General features: G+C 36.7%; 1 protein-coding gene across 1 annotated transcript; it reads left to right on the top strand.

The window, feature by feature from the left end:
• The first annotated feature begins 1256 nt into the window (after positions 1–1256).
• On the top strand, positions 1257–2005 carry LOC108591180 (tropomyosin-like). The gene has a single exon (XM_078347887.1). It carries the CDS (start codon positions 1587–1589, stop codon positions 1863–1865), a length of 279 nt encoding a protein of 92 aa, XP_078204013.1. The 5' UTR covers positions 1257–1586; the 3' UTR covers positions 1866–2005.
• The last annotated feature ends 16360 nt before the right edge of the window (positions 2006–18365 follow it).

Raw genomic sequence — 18365 nt, 5'->3', positions numbered from 1 at the left:
CTGAGCGGGCTCCATGTGGGATAATAGCAGTTCTAAGCAGCAGTTCCCCGTGGATAGGCATTAGGTCATGGTGAGCTTTCTTGCAGCTCCCAAGCAGCTGTTCATAGAAGTTTGGAACAGCAAATTTTTTAGGCTTTTCAGGGTTTGAACTCTCAAAGTGAAAACCATCCAGTCCTGCTTCCACCCTTCAGATTCTCCCTCCACTCCTCTAACTGAAGGATCTACCTACAAGATAATTGCAATCTATGATTCACCCACTTAAAGTAAACCAAAGGTTACCAAGGCATTAATTCCTTATCTGTCTTAAATCAGAATTATCTTTTGGAAAATAAAAAGCATGGGTTCTATCAATTTTGCATCATTATTTCTGGAGATTAATATATTTAACCTACTTGAATCAGTATTCCCTGGCAGAATTGATATGCTTAAGAAGATTCACTGTTCAACACAAAGAAATTTCAAACTAGATGGGATTTTAAAACGGCTTTCATGATCCAGGCCCTGGCTACTTCTCTGTATGTTGCCATTCAATACATCTAGCTTGACTTTTAAGCAATACCAGTCTATTTTTGCTTCATCAAACAGATATAGGATCCTGGGCTACAGGGTGTAGCTAAAAGTTTGGCATTGCTGTTGACAATTTAAGTCGCACCTGACCCTTGTGTACCAAGTGCACTAAAAAGATTCATTTCAAGTCTTTGCCTCAGCACCCTCCACATTGCACTAAGCAATCTGTGTGTCTATTTTTCCCCAGTAGATTTTCAATTTGTCAAAGATAAGGAGGTAGTTGCCCTCTGCTTTGTATCTTCAGCATTTAACACAGTCCCTGGCATGCATATTGTTTGTTTGATATTTAAATAAACTAAACTGAAAGATGTTATACCTAAGCAAAAGATAAATACAATTAAAGTGTTACTGGTATGTATGCTCTGGAAAAAGACAATGTGATGATTAATACTGAGTGTCAACTTTAGTGGACTGAAGGATGTAAAACACTGCTCCTGGGTGTGTCTGTGAGGGTATTGCAAAAGAAAATTAACATTTGATGGTAAGAGGAGGCTGCATAGCCACGCGGAGGAGGCAGGAGCCATAGTGTGAGCAGTAGCTGGGTGGGCACCGTGGCTGGGATCACCACCATCGAGGCGGTGAAGTGCAAGATCCAGGTTCTGCAGCAGCAGGCAGATGCTGCAGAGGAGCGAGCTGAGTGCCTCCAGAGAGAAGTTGAGGGAGAAAGCTGGGCCCGGGATCAGGCTGAGGCTGAGGTGGCCTCCTTGAACCGTAGGATCCAGCTGGTTGAAGAGGAGCTGAACCATATTCAGGAGCGCCTGGCCACTGCCCTGCAAAAGCCAGAAGAAGCTGAAAAAGCTGCTGATGAGAGTGAGAGAGGTATGAAGGTTATTGAAAACCGGGCCTTAAAAGATGAAGAGAAGTTGGAACTCCAGGAAATCCAACTCAAAGAAGCTAAGCACATTGCAGAAGAGGCAGATAGGAAGTATGAAGAGGTGGCTCGTAAGTTGGTGATCATTGAAGGAGACTTGGAACGCACAGAGGAATGAGCTGAGCTGGCAGAGTCCTGTTGCCGAAAGATGGATGAGCAGATCAGACTGATGGACCAGAACCTGAAGTGTCTGAGTGCTGCTGAAGAAAAGTACTCTCAAAAAGAAGACAAATATGAGGAAGAGATCAAGCTTCTTACTGACAAACTCAAGGAGGCAGAGACCCGTGCTGAGTTTGCTGAGAGATCGGTAGCCAAGCTGGAAAAGGCAATTGATGACTTGGGAGATAAACTGAAATGCACCAAAGAGGAGCACCTCTGTACACAAAGGATGCTGGACCAGACTCTGCTTGACCTGAATGAGATGTAGAATGCCCCAGTCCCACCCTGCTGCTGCTTCTCCCTCTGACCCTGACTCTGCCTGAGGCCAGCCTGCCCGAAGCTGACCTTTAACTGAGGGCTGATCTTTAACTGGAAGGCTGCTTTCTCCTTTCACTACCCCCTTCTCCCCTGTGTCTTATTCGCCAAACTGTCTCTGCCTCTTCCCCTGAGATTCCAGCTGGGCTAGAGGCTGAACACCTTTGGAAACAACATTTAAGGGAATGTGAGCACAATGCATAATGTCTTTAAAAGCATGTCGTGATATATACATTTTGTAATTACCTTTTTTGTTGTTTTGCAGCAACTATTTGTAAAACATTCCAAATAATTCCACAGCCCTGAAGCAGCAAGCTAATGCCTTTCTCACTTTTGGAAGGTGACTTTTCAGCTTAATGCATATTGCCCTCTCCATAGAGGAGAGGAAAAGGTATAGCCCTGCCTTACTGAGAGCCAAATGGAGCCCAGGGAAGGACTCCACTATGGGAAACCTCATTGCTCTGTACAAAGTACCAGCTAAACCAGAAAGGTGATTCCAGGAGGAGATAGCCAAACAACAACAACAACAACGTGCTGTTCACGTTTTCAGCTTTAAGATCTCTTTGGACAACATTATTTCTAGTTTTTATTTTTTCATTACAAGTGACCAAATTAAGATGGTAAGATCTCTGAGACCAAATTTTTGTCCCGTCTCTACTCCCTCCCAACTACTTACAGAATGGATCATGTGCCCCTTATGTTGAGATGACCACTTAATTGCTTTCCTGCCTCCTTGAAAGAAAGAAAGATAGATTATGTTTTTCCCACTGATTTAGCCATATGAAACTCATCTCATTACCATTCTCTGGGTTTGAAACTGCTGTCTCTAAAAGTGCCATCTCATTGTGCTTTGTATCAGTCAGTGCTGGAGAAATCTTGAATAGCTTATGTACAAAACTTTTTAAATTTTATATTATTTTGAAACTTTGCTTCTTTGGATTTGTGGCACCCTGGCCACCCCATCTGGCTGTGACAGCCTCTGCAGTCCATGGGCTGGCAGTTTTCTGATCTTTTAAAGTTTCCCTACCCAGTCCCCATTTTCTGGTAAGGTTTCTAGGAGGTCTGTTAGGTGTACATCCTGGAGCTTAAAATGTACTCTTCTTTTATGTGGTCTCTTTGGGCCAATTGGGAGAAAGAGAAATCAATAGTGATACTGAATATTGACAAGTGTCTTTGTGAAATAAAGAACCAGTCCCTCCAAGAAAAAAAAAAAAAAAGAAAATTAACATTTGAGTCAGTGGACTCGGAGAGGCAGATCCACCCACAATCTGGGTAGGCACCATCTAATCAGCTTCCAGCACAGCTAGAATAAAGTAGGCAGAAGAAAGTGGAATGAGCAGACTTGCTGAGTCTTCCAGCCTTCATCTTTCGCCTCTGCTGAATGCTTCCTGCCTTCCAAAATCAGATTCCAAGTTCTTCAGCTTTTGGATGCTTGGACTTACACTGGCGGTTTGTCAGGGGCTCTTGGGCCTTTGGCCACAGACTGAAGGCTACACTGTCGTCTTTCCTATTTTGAGGTTTTTGGATTTGGATTGACTTTCTTGCTCCTTAGCTTGCAAGTGGCCTATTGTGGGACTTCACTTTGTGATCCTCTGAGTCAATACTTCTTAATAAATTCCCCTTCATACCTACATCTATCCTATTAGTCTGTCCCTCTACAGAACCCTGACTAATACAAGCTATAAGACACTCTTCAGCATTGGTAAGGAATTCCCAACTTAGGTTTGAATGTAGGGTTAAAGATAAGAGGAAACTTCACAAAAGATGTGAAAGAAAGAAGTCAATGTTTGAAAATTTTTAAACTCAATTTGGAAATGTTCATGTAAGAGTAGAGAAATGTGTCAATCAAGAAGAAGTGTCTATTTAAGAGTGAGGAAATGATAAAAAATGAAGCATTGAAGAAGCACAAACGGCTGCTAATGATTGCTCAGAAACAGTGAGATTGAGCTCTGTGGCACTATGTTTAGGGTACATTTTCACCTTTTTATTCCCTTCTTATTGTAGTTGTTTTAACCTTTTTATTCTCTTCTTATTATAGTTTCAACATGAGCATCTACCCTGTTTGCTTGGTCCTCTGCAGAACGTCTACTCCTAAAATGTAGCACCTATTGGTAGAAAAATGAAGGGATTTGAAAATAACGAAAATGTGTTTGAGCCCTGCTTCCTCCATTTATTAGCTTTTTTTTTTTCTGTCATGAATTGACTTCTGAATTTCCTCTGAAACTCAGTTTGTATAAAACAAGAAGAATGATTCCTACTGTGCCACTGAGGGTTTGCAAAGATAACATGAGAAAACTTGTGAGAATATTACTAATAAACAGAAAAATGCTTTACAAATGTAAAATCCTCTCATTTTTGTTCTATTCTCATTTTGTGCCTGTTTTGTATTATATTCTCAGTTTTTCCTAAAAATTGTCTAGAATATATACAGCTATAACTTTTAATAATTATCCAAATTAATTTTAAGTTATTATATTCAAATAGCTATTTAAATAATATAAAATTTAACACAAATTATCTGAAGCACACTTAATATATGAAATATATTTTCTTTGGTTATGAAATTCATAGCCAAATGGATTTATATCTATAAAACTCAATAATTTCAAATAATTATCTAAATTAAGTTATTATATTCAAATAGCTATTTAAGTAATGTAAAATTTAACACAAATTATCTGAAGCACAATTAACATATGAAATATATTTTCTTTGGTTATGAAATTCATAGCCAAATGGATTTATATCTATAAAACTCAATAACAATGCAATACAATAATACAATAAAATACAATAATCACAATACTTAGTATATTCACTTTTTTCTTAAGTTTTCACTCCTCCCACAAGGGAAAAGATGCTTCGATTTTTTGGCTTTTTAAATTCTTTTTAAATATTTTTCAATCGATACATATTTGTATGTATTTAGGAAGTACATGTGATATTTTGTTGCATGCACAGAATGGTTAATAATTAAGTAAGGCTATTTAGGTTACCCATTGCCTCAAGTATTTATAATTTCTATGTGTTGGGAGTATTCAATTCCTCTCTTCTAGCTATTTTGAAATATACAACACACTATTATCAACTATAGTTCCTCAACTCTGCTATCGACCATTAGAATTTATTCCTTCTGTCTAACTTTATGTTTGTACCCACTGGTCAATCTCTCTTTACTCCCTCCTACCCACACATAGGTACAGCCTCTAGTACCTATCATTCTATTGTCTACCTCCATGAAATTAGCATTTTTAGCTCCCACATATGAGTGAGAACATGCAATATTTGTCTTTCTGTGCCTAGTTTATTTCACTTAACATAATGACCTCTAGTTCTATCCATGTTGCTGCAAATAATATGGTTTCATTGTTTTATGATTAAGTAGTCAATTGTGTACCTTTTCTTTATCCATTATCCATTGATGGACACCTAGATTAATTCCATATCTTGGCTATTGAGAATATTGCTGCAATAAGCATGAGAGTGTAGGTATTGTTTTGATATATTGATTTCCTTTCCTTCAGATAAATATTCAGTACTGGGAGTGCTGGATTGTGTGATAATTTTATTTTTAGGTTTTTTTTTTTTTTTTTTGACAAATGTCCATACTGTTTTCTATAGTTGCTGTTCTAATATTCTTTCCCACTAGCCATATATAAGGGTTCCATTTTCTTTGCATCCTTGCCACCAACTGTTTTGTTTTGTTTTTGGACTTTTTAATAGTAGCCATCCTAACTGGGGTAACACGGGATCTCATTGTGGTTTTGATTTGCATTTTCCTGATGATTAGTAATGTTAATATTTTTTCATATACCTGTTGGCCATTTGTATGTCTTCTTTCAAGAAGTGTCTACTCATATCTTTTGCCCACTTTTGAGTGGAATTATTTATGTTTCCTGTTGAGTTCTTTGTATATTGTGAATATTAATCTTCTTTCAGAAAAATAGTTTGCAAATATTTTCTTCCATTCAACAGGTTTCACCCTGTTGATTATTTCCTTTGCTGTGCTGTTTCTGTGAAAAATGACATTAGTATATTGATAGGAATCACACTGAATCTGTAGTTTGCTTTGGGTAGTATGATTATTTCAGTGATGTTAATTCTTTCCATCCATGAACACAGGATGTGTGTGGTTTTGGTATCAGGGTAATGCTGGCCTCATAAAATGAGTTCAAGAGAATTATCTCCTCTTTAATTTTTTAGAATAGTTTGAGGAAAATTTATGTTATTCTTTGAAAATTTGCTAAAATTCAGCAGTGGAATCATCTAGTCCCGGACGTTTCCTTGTTGGGAGACTTTATTATTGATTCACAGTTGTTACTCATTATTGGTCTTTTATACTTCTTTTTTTACTAAATCTTGGTAGGTTATATGCATCCAAGACTGTATCTATTTCCTCTACGTTTTTCAGTTTGTTAGTGTGTAGTTGTTCATAATAGTCTCTAATGATCTTTTATATCTCCATGGTATCAGTATCATACACCTGGTCTTTCTTCTGTTTGTTCCTTATTGTATTTATTTGGGTCTTCTCTATTTTCTCTTGGTAGTCTAGCTAGTGGTATATCAATTTTGTATATCATTTAAAAAAAAAACAATTTTTGGGTTTCCATTTCTGTATCTGAATGCCTAAATCTCTCACTGGACATGAAAAATTTTCATCTATTGTTTCATTAAATAGTTTTTCTACCCATTTTATTTCCTCTTCACCTTCTGATAAACACAAAATTCAAATATTTGGTCACTTTATGCTGTCCCGTGTGTCACATAGGCTTGTTTGAATTTTTAAAATTTTTTCTTTATTTTTATCTGACTGAGTTACTTCAAAAGACCTATCTTCAACTTCTGAATTTTTTTTATTCTGCTTGATCTAGTCTGTTGTTGAAGCTTCTGAATCTATTTTGTATTTTATTCAATGCATTCTTCAGTTATAGAATTTCTCTTATTTTTATGATATCTATCTGTTTAGTAAATTTCTCATCCATATCTTCAATTGTCTAATTTCTTTGGATTATTTTTCTGAGTTCTCCTGTATTCCACTTAGTTACTTAATATTATTATTTTGAGCCTTTTCCCAAAATTTTAAAGACTTCTTTTCGGTTGGAATCTGTTGCTGGAGAGATACTGGGGTTCCTTTGGAGGCGTCACGTTGCCTTCCTTTTCCCATGCCCTTCTCCTTCCTGTGTCCTTACATCTGCATGTCTGGTTGAACAGTCACTTCTTTTCATTTTTTGAATTTCTTTCATAAGGGAGGAGTTTTTTCTACAGATGTGTCTATGCTGTTGTATAGGTAAGGCACTTAGGCATTGATTCTGGATACATGCAGTAATATAGTCTTTGTATGATTTCTTCAGTGTAAACAGTTTCACAGTGTCAGTAGGGTCTATGTTTCCTCAGTGTCTTAGTGTGTAGTTGTTAGTGGAGGCCATGGTGAAGTTTTGCTGTGGATGAGGAATCACAGGTAGGCCAGTTCTTGGGCCCCAATGGTGGCCTCAGTGTGCCTACTGTGCGTGTTCTTTGGCTCCAGAGCAGTGTACCCTGGCGCCAGTGTTAGCACTTCTGGGCAGGTCAATTCTTGGACCTCCTTGCCCAGGTGCCAGCAGTGGCACTTGTGAGCTGTGTGGGTTGGCAGATAGTTGGGTCCCTGAGCAATGGACATGGCATGGAAAATGGCAATAGCAATGGTGGGATAATTCTCTCACTTTCAAACGGCTGCACTGATATTGGCAGTAGCTGCTTTGTGCTGGGTAGGCCAGGCCCCAGGCCCACTGGTGGAATATGCAGGTGGGTGCCAGCTGTAGGGGTAGTGGTGGACTGGGTTGGCTCCTTCTTAGACCCCAAAGAAAGTAATCATGTTAGATGGGCCATAACAGTCCCAAGGCTGCTGAAAGGTATACTTAGGCATGAGTGGGGGATGTGGGGGAAGGGTATAGTTAGGTGGAACATGCCTGTCCTCAGGTCCCCCAGTTGTGTGTGCAGGTGCACATTGTGGCAAACAGGAGTGGGGTGACCCCAAGCCCCTGGTGAAAGGCTGAGATAGGGGAAGCAGCAGCTGAGCTTTCATGCTGTTGTGCTGTTGTGCTTCTGTGCTGCTGTATGGCTGCCCTGTTGATCAGGAGGCTGGGGTTGGTTTCAGTGGCAGTAGCTGTATATAAACAGCTGTGGAACATGTGCTTTGGCCCAAGGTGGCAGCTTCAATAGGGTAGCCTTTCCTGGGACACTTTTAAATGTGTGTAGGTTCTGCTACTGGGGATAGCTACAGTGGGAATGCGGACTGGTGCCAACAGCTGACACTTCTGCCCTATTGACAGCAACCAGCAGCCATGCCTGGTTCTAAACAAGGAAATTCAATTGGGCTCTAAGAATGTGGAGATGCAAGGGCTGTTGTTCCCCAGAACCCGGTAGATTCTGGCTAGCCTGTGCTCTCAAAATAGCACTGTGCTGCAGCTGCTTGGGACTCAAGGATGTGTGGAACCCAGCATGATTTCCCTCTCTGAAGCAATGTTGTCTCATGGTCTCCAGGCAGCTCTTAGGGCCCACAAGGGTGGAAGGGTGCAAGCATCCACATGGGAATGTGGACTGCTGGGGGGTCACTTACTGACCCTTTCCTGGCAATGGGGAGCTTCTCCAGGCTCCCAGCCAATCCCAGCCAAGCAAGCTGCCTCACTTCTCTGCCTTTCCTTGCCTTAGGTATTTCCTGTCTCTGTTCTGTTGAACTCCAGCATTCTCTCTTAGGTGACCTATTTGAAGTGTGATTAACTACTTGACATTTTGGTTCCTCTTTGTAGAGGGGTGAATACCAGATGCCTTGCTTCTTCTCAGTCATCTTGAAGCTCCTCCTTGAAAACATGCTTTTAATTTATTCTTCTATGAACTTGAAATTTCAGGGGAAAACATATATATCAAGCTGGTGATAGAGTAATAGTAAGTTTTAACATAATAATTCTCATTAATCATGAGAAAATAATTATCATTTTTAAAGTATTAATTTGTACTTTCTACACATTATTTTTAAGGCTTCATGTTTGCCAGACACTATACTAAGAACAAAGGGTAGAGAAATAGCATGAGAAAAATGCTCACCAACAGCAGGAGGCATGTAATATATAACAATAAATAATTACAGTAAATGAGATAAATGTGCCTGGTAATATAAAAAATAAAACCACATAGATGCAGATACTGACATTTGAAACTTAGAATTAAGGAAAACCATAATTTTAAAAGGCAAAATATAAAGGCTTAAGATCCTAACTATGTTTTAAAGTCAGCCATCTGGCTATCTCATGACATGTCACTTGGTTTTTGAATGCTAGTTCCCAATCCATTCAGATTTAGGTTATTTAAACCTGCTTTATTTGTTCAAATAAAGGCCCAGATAGGCTGATTTACTTTTTTTTAAAGGAATAACACCGTACTTAACTTGAATAAATTTAATAGACAAGAAGATGATGCCATTGACATGAATAAAGCCAACATTAAAATAAAACAAAAATTCTTACTTTAAAAGAAAGTCGAGGTTGAGATATTAATCTAATATAAATAGTTATATTAGATATATGTTTTGTAACAGATAGAATGACAAGGCACTCACTTCGTTATGTTGTTTAAATCCTGAATAAGAAATTCATAGAATTAAACACCAGTAATGAAATGTTTATATGATATAATACCTAACATACCCTTTCACTAATAAAAAGCTATCTTTCAGATCTCAGTTGGGTCTGCTTCAGAGACATGTGGCTCTGACAGATAGATAGACAGTCATGCCCTGCCAAGCAGGCTAAATCTTAGAGTGCGGGTATCCACAAGTGGGCCGAAGTCAAACTTAGAAAGACAATTTTGGCAGCTCAATAAAACCCTGGAAAACTTGTTTGTAGAGGTTGTTAGGATTATTATTTCTTGCAATCCAACACGTTATTAGGGCAGTTTGCTCAATTTTGTAGGTTTTGCTTTCTATCATTTTAAGTATTATTTATCAGAAACAAATTGTATTTCTTAATGGTTACCCTAAGTACTGAAACAGAAATCTTGTTCCACTTTACTCTTATAGTTAAGAGTGAAAAACAAAGAAGTGGCTTTCCTTTGTTTCGCTCAGTCACAAGCATAAAGAATCTTTTCTAATCAACATTTGTGAAGCCACCTAACAAATTTTCTTAATACTTATACTCAATTTTGTATGAAAGCAGTGTCTGACACATAGTAGGTAATTAGTGGATATATATTAGACAAATGAGCAGGTATCCAGAACTACCTTAAATAATAAAATAGTATGAAAAAATGATGGCAAAAGCATAATTATAGTGTGAAGAGAAGACTGTTGCATGATCAGTTGAGGCAGAAAAATTAAGATTTGATTTATTCTCACAAATAAGATTTTTTAAACCAGTTCTATCACACCACTGTGCTTCCTTTAGTAATGAAAAATGGAAAGGCTTTGCCTTGTCTCAGTACTGTGCAGAAATGACAAGGAGCTCTTGCTACAGATCACAAACAAAAGGATTCAAAGATATATTACTAAGACAGTGCCAAGCCAACTGCTGTCTCTATCCACAAAAGGTATATGACTAAATATAAAATGGATTTTTGAAATAAGGGCCATATCTTGCCCAAATAATTACTGTATTAAAACCAATGTCATTTTGGTGGAGAGCAGGCAGGTGAAATATTTAGCTGATGACAGTCTTATCACATTAGAGTCCTTTTGCTGTTGCATATTTCTCCCTTTGTTCCTTGCCTTGATAAAGCAGAACAGTAGAATGTTAACACACATCTCGAAAGTTCAATTTCCACCTCATACAATGTGTTTGACTTAAAAATGACATATTTGGCAATGCTCTGCTTCATCACTATTAATCATTATATTTTCTATGAATTTGTCTTCAAAAATCAAATCTACTGTCTGTATCACACATTCGAGGACTTTATATCTTTTTCACTTTCTTATCTTTACTGTTATTATTTCTTACTGTGACTTTTTAAAATAAGAATCTTGAAACAATCTACGTAAAAGAAAGGCAATGCATAAAATATGAGCATACCTTCCAGCAACTTAGGCCACCCATATTATTGTTGTAAAGCATAAAAATGTAAGACAAAATGGCAGAATTGGATTATAATCAGGATTGCTTCTAGAAAATCACAAAGTTTATCATCATTACCAGTGGTAAAGTTAGAAAGGCAATTGAAACTTAGAAATGTATTTTTTAATGGTGCATAGGAAAAATGCACAATGCACTAGATATTGAATTTTCCCTGACTTGGGAAAAGTTACAATCGTTTCTAATTTTCTTTTATGTAATATATGACCATCTGAGATCAAGCAAATAGAAATTTCTAAATGTCAATGTATAAAATATTTTATAAACAAAAGACACAGCCAGAAAGTCTGCTGAATTTCAGGAAATGTTCTCTAGACTCTAAAATTGATAAGGCAGTGTACTATTATAGCATTAATTACAGCCATCAGAATAGAATAATATTTCTTTAAGACTTTCTGAATTAAAAGAAGTATGATTGACACAAACTTCTCTGCTTTTATGGTAAGCTATTAAATTACAATGAAAGTTGATAATCAGATTTGAAATTTGATTATCAAATTTCATTATCATCTAACAGGAGCATTTTTGCAAGCATTTTCCCAATACTATTATATTGTTTGCCTCAAAATACTTTTACTGTGTGGGTCTTCCTTTTCATTGTAGGAAAGGGAAGACCTGGGGTCCCCGCCAGAGTACTGGTGCCAGTAATGGGGTAGGAGTCTCTCAAGGGCATGCAGCAAAAGACAACCAAAACCTACCCCTGTGTGAGTGACTAGGCAGTTCTGGACTTTGGGCCCCATCTGATGCAAAAGGCTTCCAGTTGAGGATGGAGGTAAAGCTATAGGCAATTTAATGCACAGAAGAGCTAAGAAAGACTCATGGAAACAACGGCAGGCAGGAACCAGAATGCCTTTCTGTGGTTACCACTGCGGCAATGTTCAGAAGCTATATGAGAGTCTGTACAGTCACAGGCTGGAAAAAAAATGTTCTTCAATTAGTAAATACACTGGGAAGAATGGGTATTAACAGTAACCATAATTTGGGGTGGCATGAGTGCTAGAGGTTTGTGAAGCTTAGAACAGACATTGGGAAGACTATCATCCTTGCCTTCTCAAAGCCAGCCAAGTGTCAACAACTACAGCTTTTCACAGCTCTAACAAGCTTTCCCCAGACATAGCTGGTGAGACCTGAGACTAGTGCCATGAAGTAAACTGATACTTTCCTGGTTTCTTTTGGACAGGGAAACCAACAATTCTCCTTTCATTTCTCTGATTGGCCTTGATAATTCTGAAATATTGAAAAGTTCAATCAAATGTAGCTTGTAGTAGCAGCAGCCCACCACACTTATTACATGCCTGCTCACATTCATTTAAATAGATCTCTTCCACATTCTCTGAATCAAAACTATCTGCTCCAGTAGCCATGCTACCAATGTCTTTAATCTCAATATTAACACGCACTGCTTTCCATTATCTGTCTGACAAGTGGTTCTCAGGTGATTAGCACACCCTCAAATCTATTGTGAAGATTTACACCATTGGGCCATGATCACTGAAATATGACTCCTGATCCTGAGAGACCAAACGGCCTCAGAGGCCCTAGCTCTCAGGTACCCAATATGTCACTGCCTTAGACCACTGAGCAGTGTTTTCTAACTAAGATTGAAACATTACTTTTACACTAAGGGCAAATTTTTGGCACATAATTCTTTCTGACATAGGCAAACAGTCTGTGCTGCCTACCCCTGTGTGTGAGCTCTACTTTGAGTGGTAGATAGCCTAAGCCTCTATCTAATGCTTTTGTTCATTATGGATCATCTTTCAAACTCAACCTGCCTAGTCCACTAGTAAAATTCAAATCAGCAAGGGCTTTAGTATCTATAGCTCACATCTTCACAGTAGGTCTCCAAATCAGTTGTCTCCAATTCCAGTGTCTGAAATCAATCTATGATGCATATTCTACCTTCACAAGAACTGTAAAAGTTTGAATTGAATGTCTTAGTACCAAACATAAATATTTGTTCAAATAATATAGTTAAATCACAACTCAATACATTAACAAACTAAATAAATTTTTCTGAAACTATATTGCCTTTACTATGTGTGATGAGCTCTGGTATAGTTTTATCTTTGATTATACTCTACACTTATCTACATTATTTCATTTTTTAAATGCTGAGCAAAACCCACTAAATAATTTCACAATCCAATAAAAAATTCTTCTTTGACATGGAGAATAAAGAAATAGCATTTAAAAATGAATCATAATGATAGTAAATAATATTTTTATATTTAAATATATAACATAGTCAAATCTACACTGTGGTAGTTTTGGTTCAGAGGAATTTCAGGTTTTGTTTGTGCACATAGAATTTCAGTGTCTGGCAGCAGATGTTGTAAGAATGCATATATATTTTTTCTAAATGGTACCCGAAGATTTTGTAAAGAGATGAATATTTCAAAAACTAAAAAGAAAGAAGGAGAGAATGTTTATCTGTACCAAAATGCATAACACATGCCTGAATAACATTAGGCAGAATATTTAAAACAATAATTATCTTAGAAAATCCAGGAATACTATTTACCAAAATGATATAAAAATGTTTGCATATTTAAAATGAATGTCACATTTATACTTTAAATCACTGTCTGATTTCTAGTACATTAACGTTCCAGACACTACAAATGTGCTCATACAAAGTCATGTAAACGTATGGGTCAGGAAGTTCATCTGGCATTTCTCTGGGCATTAGCACAAAGATACTTGCTCCTTTCAATACAGTCTGTAATTCATTTAAGTATTACATTTTCAGCTCTCAATTAGGTTTTCAAATCTTAGTAATTTGATGAATTTTCTTACCATCATGTCTTACTTTTAATAATTTAGTCCCTGACTCCACTTCTTGATTTTATGGGATGTTATCATGGCCTACTCACTGAATTTTAATATGCTTTTCATATTTGTGTATATATGAATCTTTAGAGCATTTAGCATTTTAACTATCGATATTATATGAATTGGAAGTGTTTCTAATTCTTTACTGCAAAAACTAAGTATTCATGAGATTAGATGAAAGGTATGAATTATAATTCTAGTTTATTTATTAATAAAATAGCCTGAAACATTCTTCATATCCTTATCTGAAAAAAGCGTGTTCAAAAGCTTCATGTCCTTGGTGATCCTTTATTTTTATTTCAAAATAAATGTAGATGTAAAGTTATATCATTAAATTTAATTTCCCCGATGGAAAGAACTTAGGAGGAAAATAATCCTGTTTTAGGAATTTTTCTACTCTTTACTTTCCACATCTCTATTCCTAAAAAAGAAAATCAACTTAAAAGAGCTAGTGATAGAAGTTTGCTTTTGTAAAACTTATAGAAGATCTAATACATACAAAATGAATATTAAACATTTGAATGTTTAGGAATACCTTGAAATGAGCTCTTCTTAATGGTTATAATGGATCTATAGGTGAATTATTCATATAGGTAAAATATTTCACTTTCTTAGATTTCTAAGAAAGACAACTGGTGATTGAGAGTAGTTACCTGTTGAAATGGAGACTTTTAAAGAATATTAGAAAATTAACAACAATAAATGTTTATGAGTTGATAATAAACATATAAAACAACTTCCGATTGCTCAAAATATTTTATGGTAAAATAATATGATAAAAATAATACTGTATACTTAATAAATTCTGCTCTGTAGCAGATTTATTTCTCTTAGAGTAAAACACTAAATAAGCAAAACAACAGAACTTAAGGTTCTAGCCAAGATGAAGTAGCTCATTCCTTTCCCTTACAGCTAAATAAGCCTGTACATAATACAACAAACAACTGTAAAAAGACTCTGAAAGGTAAAACGAAGAAGGAAAACTAACTAGAACCTCAGAACTTGAGGAATGACACTGCAGGGAGTTCCTTGGGTTTTCTTAATGCTACCAGTAACTCTATGACAGGATACCACAGACACCCCCAACCCAGAGCTACCAATAGGCATATGTAAAAAGAAAAGCCTGCTCTCCCTGAACAAAGGGGCAGCAAAAGGTGGCCTAAAATACCAAAAGGGCCCTCCAACTCTCCCCTTGCAGTTCCAGCAAGGTCAAAAGGGAGCTCATTTTCTACCAACTCTTGATCCCATGGAAGCAGGCAGTATATTTCCATATCCCCACCAGGTAGGGTTGGTGTTTAATCATTATCTAGATAACTAATCATTTCCTTACATCACTGAGTTATGTGAACTTCTAGTGATAGATTAATTACCATTCATTATTTAGAGATTTCTATAGATTATAACCTCTAATAATTAGATTAAATGTAACAAGAGAATTAAAATGTCCCTTTCATGGCCCTACCACCCTCATCCAACAAATAAAGTCAATGTGTCATTTGCTAAGGATGCAGCAGTGAACAAAATGAAAGGTGTCTGCAAAGAAAGGCAGAAAATAGTCAAGAAAATAAATAAAATACCTAATGTATATGATGCTGAGTACCAAGGAGAAAAAACATATGCATGGAATAAAAATACAAAGTATTCAAAAAAAAAGAGGACAGAATTAATATTGTTTAGATAGGGGAGGTTTCATTCAGAGGATATAATTTAAGACTTATGGAAATGGGAGAACCAGGTGTGGAGATAACTAGAGGAAGACACTGAGAGAAATATGCCTTATATCTTCAAGGAGTGGACTGTTGAGGGAGCAAGTAGTAAGATTTAAGAATTGGAGGCTATCACTCAGGTGTATATTTTATGAGTAACTGTAAGAACTTTGACTTTAATTTTGATTGCCAATGGAAGCACTTAAAGCATTTTTAGCAGAAGGGTGACATGATTACCTCACATGTTCATTTGATCACTTCGGCTGCTCTGTTAAGAACAGACTATAGCAAGGCAAAGGCAGAGGGAGCTATTCCAATAATCGGGCATAATATGATAATTGGTTGGATTAGGATCTGTTAGTCTTATAGTTCAAGGGTCGTGATTGAAGATAGAACCAGCTGGATGCCCTGATAGATTAGGTATAGAATGTAAGAGAAATTTAGGTGTGCAGGCTGACTCCAGGTATTTTTACCTGGACAGTTAGGCTATGGAACTTCCATTTCTTGAAATGAGAACTATGATAGGCGCAAGTTTGTGGGAATTTTTTTGTCTTTTTATTACCCCCATAGGCTACATTTTTGGTTTTGTTTTTGGTGTTGGGATAGGCAGGAAGTTTCAGGAACAATAAAGAGGAACCAAATGCAAATGAAATAGCCAGAAGAGTAAAAGTAAAATAAAATGAACATAATGACTTGGGAAACAGATGAAGAAAGTATTTTAGGGAAGAGAGAGTGTTGACTATTTAATGCTGATGATATCTCAGATAAAATGAAGCCAAAAATTGACGATTAGATTTACTAATGTGAAGGTCATTGGTGACCTTGACATAGAGTAGTGGGGATAAAACACTGACTAATGTATCGTCAAGAGGGAATTGCTGGAAATTGGAAACTCAAGAATGGAAATTCACATGAAGAGAAAGGGAGTGTAGACGGCATGAATGAAAGTAGTACCAGCTCAGGTTTACTGAGCCCTTTATGTGTGCCAACATATGTATTTGTTCCATTGAATCCTTATAACAAAGCTCTGAGATAAATATGATTACTATCCACATTTTATGGATGAGAAAATAGGTACATCATAGTTAGGAAATTGGTCCAGGACCACAGAGAAATTATTTTTAAGCTCTATGTTATGCTGACCAATGTCCTAAAACTATATTGCTTAGAACATTTTCACTTATTTGTTGAACTTAAAGCAAAGAGGTACATCAACAAATCTCATATAGCAGGAAGTCTAGTGTTACATGGTTATAGGTTTAGTTAACTCAGCAACTTAATGTCAGAGGTGCAGTTTTGGTTCTTTGCAAAAAGTCTATGGCAGCTTTTAAAAATCACATTTTCATATGGCAACACTCGAAAGTTGGAAGGGCAAGGAGATTCTTTCAGTGAGTATTTTATAAAGTGAAAAAACTTAGCTAGAATTCTCAACTTTTGTTCCTTATTGGCTAAAATAGAATAATTTACTAGAGTGCTTACTGCAAGGGAGACTGGGAAAACTAGCCATCCAGCCTTTCCTACCTTTGTAAGGAGAGTTGAGCCACATCAGCAGGGAGAAGAAAGTGAATAATGTCTGCTGAGTTAACAAATGCAGATCTGTCAGAAAGAACATTCAGGGCACATATACAGAGAAAAGCATGATACATCATGCAACTAAACCCCTTGAGTAAAGAGACAGCCAACACTTTGAGAGGGCATCCCAAAAGAGCGGCAAAGACTCTAAGCTACATTTAGTATAAAATATGGAAATTTTGGTCACCAAGTAAGTGTTCTAAAATATCCCAGGGCTGATCAACATAGAAAAGGCACTAGAAGACGATCCACTATTCACTTATGCAACTTGTGCATTTATCCACTCAGTCCTTCTCATTTGCCACAGACATCCATGATTCAAGTTTACTTTATAGTCAATGCCCTCACAAAATTTGTAGTTCAGTATGATTCCAGAGGTTGAAGTTGTGTTAAAGTCAATTATAAGAAAAGATGTGTGTGCTCTGGGATTATCACACCATTTATATGCTTACCCTTTCACATTTCTCAGGTTTTAACCTAAATATTCCTTCCACAGCTGGCCCTCTCCTGAGCACTTTTTTACCTTTGATGAGTTTCTCCTCTGTTCCATTGCATATGCCTTGTCTGATTACCCAGACCCCCTATTTGGGTATGTTTTCTCTATATGTCACCAAACACATTGAATTTTAATTTCATCATTTGTGTGTTGGATTAGACTAGATCTCCAAGGTCTATTTGAGAGTACACATTCTGCTAATAATTTAAGTGGGAAAACAAGGTAATTAAATAAACCAAATACAAAAATTTGCAACAGCATGTAAGCAAGTATGTTTGGTATTATTTCACTTGCACCAAAAGATATTTTTGGTTGACTGCCCTGTTGTCCACCTAGATTTCTTATTAGGAAAATTTGAAAGGAAAGGGGAGATAGCTATCCTTGAAGTCTAACTGGAGGAAGTTATTAATGACAAAGAGTTATTTGTAATGTAGACACTAAATTAAGAAAAAGAAAATTTAGTGTTTATGGATTAGAAGACTCAATATTAATTAAATGTCTATACTACCCAAAACAATCTATAGAGTCCATCGAACCTGTACCAAAGTCTCAATATCATTTTTTACAGGAATTGAAAAAAAAAACCCTAAAATTTTTATGAAATCTCAGGGGACCCCAAGTAACCAAAACAATCTTGAGAGAGAGAAAAAAAGAAAGCTAGAGGCTTCAAACTTCCTGATTTCAGAACATATTACACAGCTAGAGTAATCAAAAAGGTACAAGACATACAAGAGAAAGAACAGTCT

Source organism: Callithrix jacchus, chromosome 1 (genome assembly GCF_049354715.1).
Source record: "Callithrix jacchus isolate 240 chromosome 1, calJac240_pri, whole genome shotgun sequence".
In the NCBI taxonomy this organism is placed as follows: Eukaryota; Metazoa; Chordata; class Mammalia; order Primates; family Cebidae; genus Callithrix; species Callithrix jacchus.
The sequence above is the reverse complement of the archived record's forward strand: the minus strand, read 5'-3'. Positions and strand labels throughout refer to the sequence as shown.